The sequence below is a fragment of the Jaculus jaculus genome, chromosome 1 (assembly GCF_020740685.1).
Source record: "Jaculus jaculus isolate mJacJac1 chromosome 1, mJacJac1.mat.Y.cur, whole genome shotgun sequence".
In the NCBI taxonomy this organism is placed as follows: domain Eukaryota; kingdom Metazoa; phylum Chordata; class Mammalia; order Rodentia; family Dipodidae; genus Jaculus; species Jaculus jaculus.
The window spans coordinates 191,160,118-191,172,848 of NC_059102.1; the positions used below are offsets into that span (position 1 = coordinate 191,160,118).

Consider the following 12,731-nt stretch of genomic DNA (forward strand, 5'->3'; position numbering starts at 1 on the left):
TAAGGGTGAAAGAGAGCTTTGCCTGGACTGGTCTAGAAGCAGTCTGTGTGACAGGCTTGCTGTTATATCCATGTCCCAAGAAATTTTGCAGGATTGCAGTGTGTAGAAATACACTGGTATGAGCAGAGGGATATGGCACAGAAAGAAATCTTTAGGCTGAAACTATTTGGCTGCAATTGAGAAATTGCAACCATTGAGATTGGGCCAGCTGACTTACATTGACAAAAGAAAGAATTCAGTCTTTTGAAGGGGCCTGAATGCTAAAGGAGTGTCTTATTCTTCAAAGTCTGCTTTTTTACCCCCCTGGATTAACAATTTGGCACCCTACCTGGTATTGTTGAGTATAAAAAATACAGGAAGGTGAGGGTCATTGAATTTGCAACATGTTCTTGTGTTTTGGAAATGGCCATGGGCAGTGTGAAGCAGGTTTACTGGATGTCTATATGTAGACCAGATGGAGATTTGAGGATAAACGGTGCGTTGCAGTGGAGACCCAGTAGAGATGCTGGGACCACAAGATGGCTACCAAGGAGAGCTGCTGGCTTGGTAAAGTTTTCCAGGACTGTGAGTGACCTATCTGGAGGGGCAGAATTGAAAGTCTAGAAACTTGTTGCTGGTTAGAATTATTGGACTTGGATATTTGTCACTGACTAGAGTTGTTGGATTTGGAGAAAGAGTTTGATGCTTGCCCTGGTTGTTTTAAATCTTCTATTGGTTGAATGTTTGCTATGCCCAATGCCATCTTTTTCAGTGTTTATTCTATGCCATTATGGGTTTGTTTGGTATATTTTTGGTATTATGGCTCAGTTAAAGGACCTTGGATTATGGGGATATATGAGTATCATTAGGATTGATAAAAACTATGACTTTAAAAGTTGGACTGAATATATTTTACATCATATATGGATATCAGTTTATGGGAGCCAGGGGCCAAATGTGGTGGTTTGATTCAGGCGTCCCCCATAAATTTGGTGTTCTGAATGCTAGGTTCCCAGCTGATGGAGATTTGGGAAGTGGCACCTCCTAGAAGCAGTGTATTGTTGGGGGCAGGCTTATGGGTGTTATAGCCAGTGTCCCCTTGCCAGTGTTTGGCACACTCTCCTGTTGCTATTGTCCACCTTATGTTGGCCAAGGGGTTATGTCCCTCTGATTATGCCATCATTTCCCCCTGCCATTATGCAGCTTCCCCTGAGTCTTTAAGCCAAAGAAAACCTGTTATTTTTTTCTTCTTCATGCAAGCTGCTCTTGGTCAGGTGATTCCTGCCAGTGATATGAACCTAAATGCAGCAGTCTTGCTCTAGCCCAGTCTTCTTATTTATTTGCAAGCTGAGAGAGAGAGAAAATAGGCATGTCAAGACCTCTTGACATTGAAGACATTGAAAACAAATTCTAGGTATATGCTCCATTTTGTGCATCTGGCTTTACATAGGTACTGGGAAATCAAAACCAGACCATCAGGCTTTGAAAACAAGTGTTTTTAACCACTAAGCCATCTCCCCCACCCCAAGACCCCATTTAAAAAAAAAAAGAGCTAGGCATGGTAGTTTATACCTATAATCAGCACTCAGAGGCTGAGGTAGGAGGTTTCCAGGAGTTCCAAGCCAGCATACCCTACAGGGTGAGTTCTAGGTCAGCCTGGGCTAGCATGAGACCCTGCTTGAAAAAAGAAAAAAAAAACTAATCTATTTGAATTGAATTAACATTTATTTTGTTATATTTCTGTTAAAACAATGAATACAGGTTGAATGTATTCAACAGAAAAATTATGAATCGTCTATTATGTGTCATGAATTGTTCTGGGTGCTGGAAATACATGAAAAAAAAATTGAAAAGCCAACCACTGCCCTCAAAGATGTCACTTTGTACTTAGGGAGAGATGAGAAAACAGTGGATGGTGGTGATGAAGTGAGGAAAGGAAGGAGGAGGAGGAAGAAGCAATTCAAAGAGGAAGGCTTATTGGGTAGGTGGACCTCACATGGATCCTCAACGACTCAGGAGGTCACCTATGCTGGCTGGTGAAGGCTGAACTCTAAGGAATAAAGAAACTCAGAGAAAGGATAGCGCTGCCTGCTGCATACATGCAGCCATCAAAGTTCTTGGTGTTGCCAAACCCTTACTAAAAGGCTGGGCACACTGCAAAGGCCAACTGTAGAAAGCTCCTCCTGGGAAATGGGAAAATGTGGAATTTGAGGTTGCAAGAAGACGTGGTTTAGGAGACATTTCAGACAAATTTCTCTGGAGGCTAAAAAACATAATCATGTAGGAGCCAAAAAAAAAAAAAATGGAAGAAAAAAATCAGGAGGCCATTGTAGTAGTCAAGACAAGAGATGTTGGGAGCAAGGGGTGTGGGGGTCGGAAGGAAGGGACTAATACAATAATGTTTCTGAGACATAAAGGTAAAACCAAGGCTGAGGATATAGCTCAGTGATATAACTCTCACCTGGCATGCATGAGTGCCAGCTGTCTGTCCTCAATGCCACAAAAGGAAGAAAAGAGGAGGGGAGGGAACAAGGAAATGGTAAGGGAAAGGGAAGGGAAGGGGAAAGGGAAAGGAGATAAGAGTTGATTTAACAAAACGGTAAGGAAGATAAAGGGGTTAGAGACATCCAGGTTGACAAACTGGATGATATTGCCCTAAAACAAATTAAAATAAAGGAAAAATAAAAGACTATGAAAAAAGAAATCCACTGAGTTTTGACTGTTGAACTTGACTATTCATGGAACACAGTTGGGAAATCCTAGGAAGGAGTATTACAAGTGTGAGTCATTGGGAAACTGGTGAGAGTTGAACTGAGAGAATGTAAAAGCAACCAGGGAAGAGAGAAGACCCTCTGCCGCACCTCTGTGGAAGAGAGGAATGAAGGGGTAGAAGCAAGGTGGTCATGGGCTAGCAGGGGCACAGTACTCCCAAGAGAAAAGTAGTGTGATCACAGTCAAAATCAGCCCAATGCCATAATGAGAATTTATTCCCAGTATGCAAGATTTAATAAAACATTTCAGCCCACAATCTAATTATGAAAGAGAAATACTCGGGGCTAGGAAGATGGCTCAGCAAGTAAGTGTTTGCCATGCAAGTTTGAGGGCCTGAGATGGCCTGAGTTAAATCCCTAGCACACACATAAAAAGCCAAGCATGGCCCTGCATTCATGCAACCCTAGTCCTGGGGATGGAGCAGAGAAAGAAGAGAAGCATTAAGGTTGAATAGTCGGCCAGTCTGACAAAAATGGCAGCTCCAACTTCATTGAGAGAGTCTGTGTCTCAAGGAAACAATTTGGAAGAGTAATAGAGGAAGACACTCATGGTTCTCCTCTGGCCTCTATACATGTGCATGTTAATCAGTGCATGTGCATGCATCATACATACTACACACACATATACAGATGTCAAAAAAAAAAAACTCTAAGGAAAAAGATTATATAATTCCTTTTCATCTAAGTATATCTACAGCCTAATCTGGAATCTGCTGTCCTTCTACTGGAAGCATCCTTTGCCTTGTCTTTCAGAGAAGCAGAGGGTAGCCTCCCCCAATTACTCAGACAATCCTCATGCATAAGGTAATTTAGATCATTTCTCCTTTAATTCAGACCACCTCACCCAGTTCTTTCCATTTCCTTCCTTCAGATACTCCCCCACATTTAGCTTTCTGTTAATTATCCCCAGAATTGTCCCAGATTCTCTAGTTTTTTGTTGTTGTTGTTTGTTTTTTTGTGTGTGTTGGGGCAAGGGGTGGGACTTGATCACCAAAATAGCCAAGGCTTGGCCTGTGCACATGCGATTCTGCATTGTGTTTGCTGTGCAGCGATGGGCTTCCCTCACCTCTCCTTTACTGGGCAGCTCACAGCTGTGCTTCGCAGACCCAGCAGCTTGCTGTCCTATTGTGAAGACGGCACAACATACAGAAATCTTGGAAGAAGTCACTGAGCTCCTACAGTGATTTTTTTTTTTTTTTTACTTTAGTTAAGAATTTCTCAGACTGGGGAGATTTCTCAGTGGTTAATGGTGCTTGCTTGCAAAGTCTACTGGTCCAGTACCCACATAAAGCTAGATGCACAAAGTGGCACATGTATCTAGAGTTTGTTTGCAATGGAAAGAGGCTCTGACACTCTTATGTGTGTGCTCGAGCTCTCATTACTCAATAAAATGCTCTTTCCCACCACAGTACTCTTGGTTAACTTAGCACATTATAAAAATTGATTTAGTGCATCCTAAGTACCATTTTTAACATGATAGAACAAGTAGTCTAGGATAGAAAAAAAATCAAATGGAATGCCAGAATTTAAACATAGTCAGGATAAATATTCCATAAAATTTCTGTTTCTAATTAGAGATCAGAGATCTATGTGCATGTGTGAACTATACTTCTTACTGTAAATTACAATCTAAGACTATCTATTTATTGGCCCTGCAGAATTGCTCTTACCAACCCCATAAAATTAATTTGCCTATTCTTTACTTCACTGAACTTAGCTTTCTTCTAAATTAGATTTTTCAAGGTGCTAATATCAATCCAGCTCAACTCTAAGCCTTGTCCTTTGGCAGTTAGTCTGCTCATTAGGCTAACAGTGCAGTCCCATCCAGTAATGTTTTATCTACGTGATGAATGCCAGAAGTTTTATCAAAGACTTTCTCCTTATCCTCTTCTCTCCCTCCTCTCCTCCCCTGCCCTCTCTCTCTCTCATCTTTCATATCTCCCTCTTCCTTGCTACCTAACTGAAAACTCCTCATTTGCATTTTTACACATGACTTTAGGTGAAGCTCCCCTTGCCACATCACTTTATGAAACAAGACTTTTCAACATCTCAAGCTGATGCAACATACATCTTTCTTGTCAATCACTAAAACAGGAGTTCTGCATTGCTGAGAGGCATCCCTCCCCCTGCTCCAGAATCTTCTTCCCAAGTTGAACTCACTGCAAGTTTTCTGTCACTTCTCTCTTTTACCAGTTCTTTACCTTTGGGTGGAGAGAAGATATTCGGCCTGGTGAGCCATTGCACACCCGGAAATTCTGCTTTGATGCGATCTCACACAACAGTCCAGTCACGCTCTATGACTGCCATGGCATGAAGGGGAACCAGTTCTGGGGTTACCGAAAGGTAAGAGTCAGTTCTGTGATTCTTCTCAAACTGCTGTGATTTCAGGTGACTGTGAAAGGTTCGTGAAATGAACACTATTTGATTCAGAGTGTTGCTTGGATGTATGTACAGTTGGGGGTCTGTCATGGGAGGAACTGGCAGCGTTGTAACTGAAGAATGAGTCAGCAGCGTTCAGAGGCAGAGGTGGGAAGACCACCGTGAGCTTGAGGCCACCCTGAGAGTGAGCTCCACATCAGCCTGGGCTAGAGTGAAACCCTATCTCAAAAAGAAAAAAGGGGGATGAGTCAGAACACTAGCAGGCAAGAGATGGTTTAGGTCAGGCTCAGAACTTATAAAAGGAGGGTCTGTACACTAAATAAATACACTTATGCATATTTTTAAGTTATGAATTATTAAGTTTATTTAGGGACAAATCACAAACTGAGATTTATTTAAGAGAGAAATCAGAAATTGTGTGGTTTACTTGAGGGAGATTGAGATCTAGTAGGGAAAGCTAGAACAGAGTCATAAACACATGGGAGTAGGAAAAATGCTCTCATGTGGAAACACTGCATAGTTTATAAGGTTCATTTATGAGAAATTGAGGTTTCTTGGGGAAAAGTAGAGTAGTGCCACAAATGCGTGAAAAATAGAATCTAGGAGTTTGTGTAGGGATTACGCATATGTTAAAGAAGCTTAATTCAAAACACATATAATTTAATACTTCTGTTCATTTATTATGTCTCATGAGCTCTTGCTGGGAAGCCACATAGTTAAAAGACAATTACATTAATACAAATATGTATATATTCATGCAGACATCATTGTTGCAACAATTATAGAAATGTGACCCATTTCTAATTTCACTAAAATATTGCCCAAGTGTATCAGAGGACAGTTTATCTGGGGAACCCAAGTTTAAAGAATTAGTAAAATTGACACTTCATAATTATATGATAGAAAATTTGCCCCAAATGAATATAAAATTATATTTTATTGAGTTAATTAATCTGGAGGGATTGCTTTTGCAAGGGATTGCACTTGCTTGCAAAGCCTGAAGCCTGAGTTTGATTCCCCAGTATCCACTTAAACCTAGATGCACAAAATGGTGCATGTGCCTGGAGTTTGCTTGCAGTCACAGGAGGCCCTGGAACACCCGTTCTTTTTATCTGCCTTGTTTTTACTCTCTCTCTAATAAATAAAAATATATAAATAAATAAAATATATTTATTTAGCTAGTTCCCTTTTGCTAACATTTAAGTTTTTTTAAATTTTTATTTATTTGGGAGAGAGAGAATATGAATGGTCACCCAGGGTTTCTTGCTGTTACAAATTAACCCCAGATGCATGTACCACTTTGGGCATCTCACTATACATGGGTACTGGAATTGAGCCTGAGCCAACAGGATTTTTTATCAGATAGTTAAAGTCCCTGGATCCCTTTTAGATGGATCTCCATGGTTGCTTTCTGAATTTATTTGTTTTTTAAGACAGGGCCTAGCTGTCAATTGCCAAGAAGCTCTAACCTGTTCTTGATATCCCCTGAACTACCAGATATCACACCTTTTTGCTCGGGCATAATCCAGCCTTACTTAGGCTATCAGGAAAATGTACCCAGAACTTTACCCATGAGTACGCCCATCCTCTGGCCCTGGGCCAGTCAATGTCCCTGGAAATTACAGAAAGCAGAACAGGAGAAGTTAGAGGAGTGAAAATAGGGTGCATGCACTCCATATGAAACTTGGTCCTTCACTTCAATTTCTGTTTTCCACCTTCCATACCCCAAACTAGATTCACTTAAAGGGAGACTTGTATGTGGAGTTTATTCTATACACCTCGAGCTCCTGCTCGAGATTTTTGCTGTGTCCAGAAAATGCACAAAATGTCTGTTGTTATATCCTACAAAGCAATTAAAAATCCAAAGAGCCACTGAGGAGATGGTGTCAGATATGGGAGAGGAAAATTGCTTTAATAAGAGAACCCCCACTGTGTTCTGCATGAAATGTGTACTTGACTAATCTCTTCAAACTCTTTCCTACTCAGTACAATACAGCCTAGATGCAGTGGCATAAGGCAGGCTTTTTCAATAGTTATTTTCTGACCTTTCAGGTGCTACTTTCTGTGCACATCAATAAAACTCCTAATCTGCCTTAAAGGCTAGCAATCTCTAATGAACAGAACATTCCTCATTATTGTGCATTTATCGAAGGAGAGACAGACCACTCAATAATATGCAATTAAGCCAAGAAAATGCAGTTGTTTTCATTAGCGAGCTTACAAAAGCTTACAGATGGATAAAACCAACTAACATATGTGTACATAGGTCTCCTAGGGGGAAAAAACTGGCTTCAGTGATTTCAAGAGGTAACTCTTAGGAACTTTAACACTTCATACCTTTCCAGAAGCCAAAGGGATTCATGAAAGGAAATCACTAGATACGATTGTGCCCTAGCACACTTCTCAGATCTGTTGCAATACTTAGCAAAGGGTTGTGCTCCTAGTGTATCTATAAGGCAAGCAAGGTATTTATATTTAATCAGGAACATGCCCATGACTTAAAATGGAAAGTTTCCAAAATAGCTCATCTTGGTCGATTACTCAGGTCTATGTCACATACCTGTTTTGGAAAATTCCTCTCATTTCTTCTAAGGGCTTTGCTCAAGACCTAGAGAGAAAACACAGACTCACATCCCTTGAGAGTACCACCTTCTCTGTTTAGATGTGCGACTTGCTCCTGGGAATACAGGGAATGCTCCCCCAGTTCTGCAATCTGAGGTTGTTTTGGAGTTCTCCATTTTTATTGCTATATTTTATTAGTATATGCCTGAATCAGCCTGACAGTTTATCTCCTACTCAAATAAGGTAACCATTATCACTTCACATCCCACTGTTAGAAATGAGGAAAGCTTCAGTAACTGCTTCTCACACATCACCTGCAATCTCATAATCACTTAGCTACTAAAACGAAGAAGTTACATGGGAAGATGCTAATACTAGCAGAGTTGTGGCCACATCAGCTGGGGTAGTTTGAATATAAAATGTACCCATAGCCTTATGTGTTTGTGGCTAAGCCTCATGCTGAATCCCTACTGGTAGTGCCTTGATAGAAGAGATATGTCACTGAGAATGGACCTTGAGATTTTATAATTCAGCCCCCCCTTGCCAGTGGGAGCTAGTTCACTTTTAAAAAAATAAATTTTATTTATTTATTTGAGAGAGGGAGAGAGAGTAAGAGAGAAAATGCTCCGGGGCCTCCAACCACTGCAAACAAACTCCAGATGCATTCACCACCTTGGCTTCAGTGGGTACTGGGAAATCGAACCTGGGTCCTTAGGGTTTACAGGCAAGTGCCTTAACCACTAAGCCATCTCTCCAGCCCAGGTAGCTCACTCGTGCTGCTTCTTCCCAGCTGATATGACAACATGTGATATTATGCTATATGTTCTTGTCATGCTTTTCCCATCATGATGAAACTTCTAGAAACTGTAAGCTAAAATAAACCTTTCCCTTAGGTGTTTTGTCCCAGCAAGGAGAAGGCAATGCTACACAAGCATCCATCTAGCTCTCTCTTCTGCCATGATCTTGAGAAATAATGTGAATACTCTCATGAGATTTCCTCAATGTTTGCTGCATTTATTTTGCCACTGATTCTGGCAAATCTTCTGCAGCTACATGGAGGTCTCTTGGAGAAAGAAGTTGGCCACAAACTGCCTTATGTGAATGGGTAACGTTGTGGTCAGACACCACTTCCTTGTCCATTAGCAGCAAACTGATTTCATTTATTTTTAGATGGGCACTTGGCCACCACAAAAGAAGAACAAGGCTATTTCTTGATATTATAACCGTGTTCCTTACAACAGCCAGTGCCCAGTATGAAAATTCCTTCTTTCACCACCAGGGGGATCCCTGGTACAAGAACACCAAATTCAGTAAAAGATAAACCATCACTCAATATCTGAAACAAGAAATTGTCTTTTCTCCTCTTCAGTTCCCATATCTACTTGGCTACTATTGCATGTTACCCCCACCTCCCACCAAATACCTCTTATGTTCATCCTCACCCCTACCTTTTGTCATTTCTATGGCCACTGCTCTTCCCATCCCATCCCTAGATTGTTACAATCACTTCCTGGCAAGGGTCTCTATGCCTCCTGCATTTCCCGGCTTCACCTCGTCCTCCCTCATGAAGTAAGAGGGAGTTTCCACAATATCTTCTCACTGCATTCCTACTGGCTTCTCATTGGGTAAGAGATAAACTTGTTTTATCTTCCAGTTTGCAGTCCAACCCTTCTAAGACTAAGTCTCACTCTAGCCCGACTGCAATTCACTATTTAGTCTCAGGCTGCCCTCGAACTCACAAGACTAAGTCTTGCTCTAGCCCAGCTGCAATTCACTATATAGTCTCAGGCTGGCCTCATACTGACAGTGATGCCCCTACCTCTGACTCACAATTGCTGGGATTAAAGACGTGTACCACCTTGCCCGGCTAAGACTAAATTTTACTCAAATTTACTACTTCCTAGCCAGGTGTGGTGACTCACACCAGTAAACCAGCACTTCTTAACCTTGCTGAATTCAAAGCTGCCTCCCATACCCTTTTCTTTGAAGTAAACATTTTATTTGAATATAACATATTAACTTGGATGTCTCCAAATATCTAACTAAATTAAAAATGTGAGTGTAAGTGGTTTGAGAGATGGTTCCCACAACTTCTGTAGAGAGTGAGGAAGTGAAGTGGGAACAGACTGAGAAAGGAGATTTACCAAGCAAGTGCCATGGTGGGTAACAAGATCTGGGTTGTACTGCAGATACCCGGAATGTCATGGACACATAGCAAAACCACTTTTCTAGCTCTAGTTTTGCCTTTTTTATACCTCTCTCCTGCTCTACGTAGAATTATACATGAATCTATTCTCCTATACCATTGTGTTTCTGTCTATGTACTTGAAGCATTATCAAGCATGGTTAGTCTTTTGTTACCTCATAGCCAAGAGCAGAAACTTCATCACATTTCTCCACTCCTACACCAACTTTTTTTTTTTTTTTTTGAGATGTGGTTTCATGTAGCCTAGGCTGTTTTCAAACTCTCTATGTAGCAGATGATGACTTTGAACCTCTAATCTTCCTGCATCCACCACCCAAATGCTGAGATTATGGGTATACACCACCAAGGTTTGCTTTTTCTTTTCTATTCTTTCTTTTTCTTTGGTATGCAAGTTTTATCATTGGCTTCTTTCATTTAGCATGATATATGTGTGTTGTGTGTGCAGATGCACTTGTATACATGTATATGCAAATGCATGTGCATTTCTGTGTGTATGTGTGTGTGTGTGTGTGTTGTGCATGTAGAGGCCAGAAGTTGATGTCAGATATCTTTAGTAATCATTCTCTAGCTTATTTTTGAGACATGGTCTATCATTGAAGCTGAAGCTCCCTGACAGCCAGAGAGGCTAGCAGCCAATCCCTGGTGATCCTCCTTCCCAGTGCTGGGATTACAAGCATGCACCAACATACCTGGCTTCTAGCTGGATCCAAACTTAGGTCCTCATACCTAAGTAACGAGTGCTTTACCAACTGAGCCATTTCTCCAGCTCTCAGCTCTCCTTTTCACATTTCTGTATGACTTTCAAATCTCTAATATATGAATTTTTAAATAAACAGTCACTAGCTGGCTTAAAAATGCACTGGGTTCTGTCACTGGCATGACCATCTCACAATTGTGCTTGATGCACTCAACAGATTTATTCATCTCAAAATCACATAAACAGCCTCCCCAAGGATAAATGTGAAAGACTGAAAACTACTTTTCATACTTGCTCTCTCTAGGATGTTTATATTTTATATAGTATGTTTATGTATTTTTAGGAAGTTTATATTCATAAACTTTCTAAAAAGACTTTAAAATAGCATCAAACAGGGAGTGAAGATATGAAGGCACCTGCCAAGTTCAATTGATAGCAATGTAACAGGCCTATTAGTTTAAAAAGTGAGTGGGTAGATTTTTTGGCATATGTCAACATTTAACTGTTTATTTTAATTTATGATATATGCCAAGGTTTTGGCCTCTCCATTTATAAAATTGTGATGGTCCATCAAGATGCTAGATGGAAGGCCACAAGGTTATCATTATAAATCATTCTGGTTACATATTGATTTAGGACCCAAAATGAGAAAAGTATATACAATGAATTTAACTAAAGCAGAATGTCATTGGACTTTGGTCCTGATTTACTAAGTGTTTACACATTCCTGGGTTTGTAGTCATAGTAAGGCAATTAAACTCTTCCAGATTAGTCATTCATTTCTGGTCAGTTCCAGTTGTTGTAGTCTCTGTTCTGACCTTTGATATCCCCTAGATTAAATTTAATCCATTTTGATCATAACAAATCTCAAAAATTTGATAATGGTTATCTGGTCATTTATCTTTATTTTTTTATTTTTATTTTTTTGGTCTTTCAAGGTTGGGTCTCACTCTAGCCTAGGCTGATCTGGAATTCATTTACTATGTAATCTCAGAGTGGCCTGCAACTCCCAGCATTCCCTATACCTCTGCCTTCCAAGTGCTGGGATTAAAGGTGTGTGCAAACACACCCGATTTATCTTTATTTTTGATGGCATGGTGTCCAGCCACCACTATTCCTATGATTTAGATTGGGTCTATCTCAACCTACTGGGCAGTCATTCCTCCTTTTCTCCATGTAGTTTCAGAAAGTAGTATATAACCCCCCAAAAGAACAATATCCCAAACAAAATGAGTTTCTGACACCCTTTGTTTAAGCTTCTCCCATCTTTTATCATGAGCAATGTTGCTGTCAATTCACCTTCAACTGATTGATTTTCTGCCTAATTTCATATACTTGTTAATCAACTTGTATTGGTTGTTTTCTTATTGCTGTGACCAAACACTTGCAAGAAGCAACTAAAGGAAGGATGGACTTTTTTCAGCTCACAAGCTGAGGGAACATACCCCTCATGGTAAAGAAGGCCTGGTCACAGGAGTGTGATACAGCTGTTCATACTGCATTTGCAGTCGGGAAGCAGAGAGAGATGAATGCTATTGCTTCTCTAGCTTTCTCCTTTTTATTCAGCCCATGAAATGGTACTGCCTGCAATTAATCAGGGCCTTCATACCTCAATTAACCTAATCTAGAAAATTCCTCAGAGACATGATCTGAGATTTGACCGCTAGGTGATTCTAGGTCCTGAGAAGTTGACAATATTAACTATCACATAGGTCTTAGTATTTTTAAAAATATTTATTTGAGAGAGAGAGAGGAGAGAGAGAAGGAGAAAGATGGAGAGAGAAATAATGGGTGCACCAGGGCCTCCTGCCACTTCATGTGCCACTTTGTGTATATGGCTTTATGCTGGTATTGGGAAATTGAACCCAGGCTGTCAGGCTTTGCAAGCAAGCAAGCATATTTAACCCCTAAGCCATCTCTCCAGCCTGGCTCTTAGTATTTAAAAAAGAAAACTATTCATAATCTTTTTCTCTTGCTACAGAGACATATCTCTAATCTTCTGTCTGCATAATTCATCTTTTTGTATTTGTATAACTAACCATTTGTTTCTATTAAATTCTGTTTCATGAACTGCCAGTGTAACTCAGTGTTAGAAGCAGTACTTATCATGCACAAGACTCTGAGATCAATCACTAGC

General features: G+C 40.3%; 1 protein-coding gene across 2 annotated transcripts in view; it reads left to right on the top strand.

The window, feature by feature from the left end:
- Positions 1–12,731, top strand: part of Galntl6 (polypeptide N-acetylgalactosaminyltransferase like 6) — a 1,388,055-nt gene that overhangs the window by 1,360,266 nt on the left and 15,058 nt on the right. For both annotated transcript variants that reach the window (XM_004657138.2, XM_045142386.1), the window contains exon 12: positions 4,944–5,093. In XM_004657138.2, the coding sequence (XP_004657195.1) occupies positions 4,944–5,093 (150 nt within the window). The remainder of the gene's footprint in view (positions 1–4,943; positions 5,094–12,731) is intronic.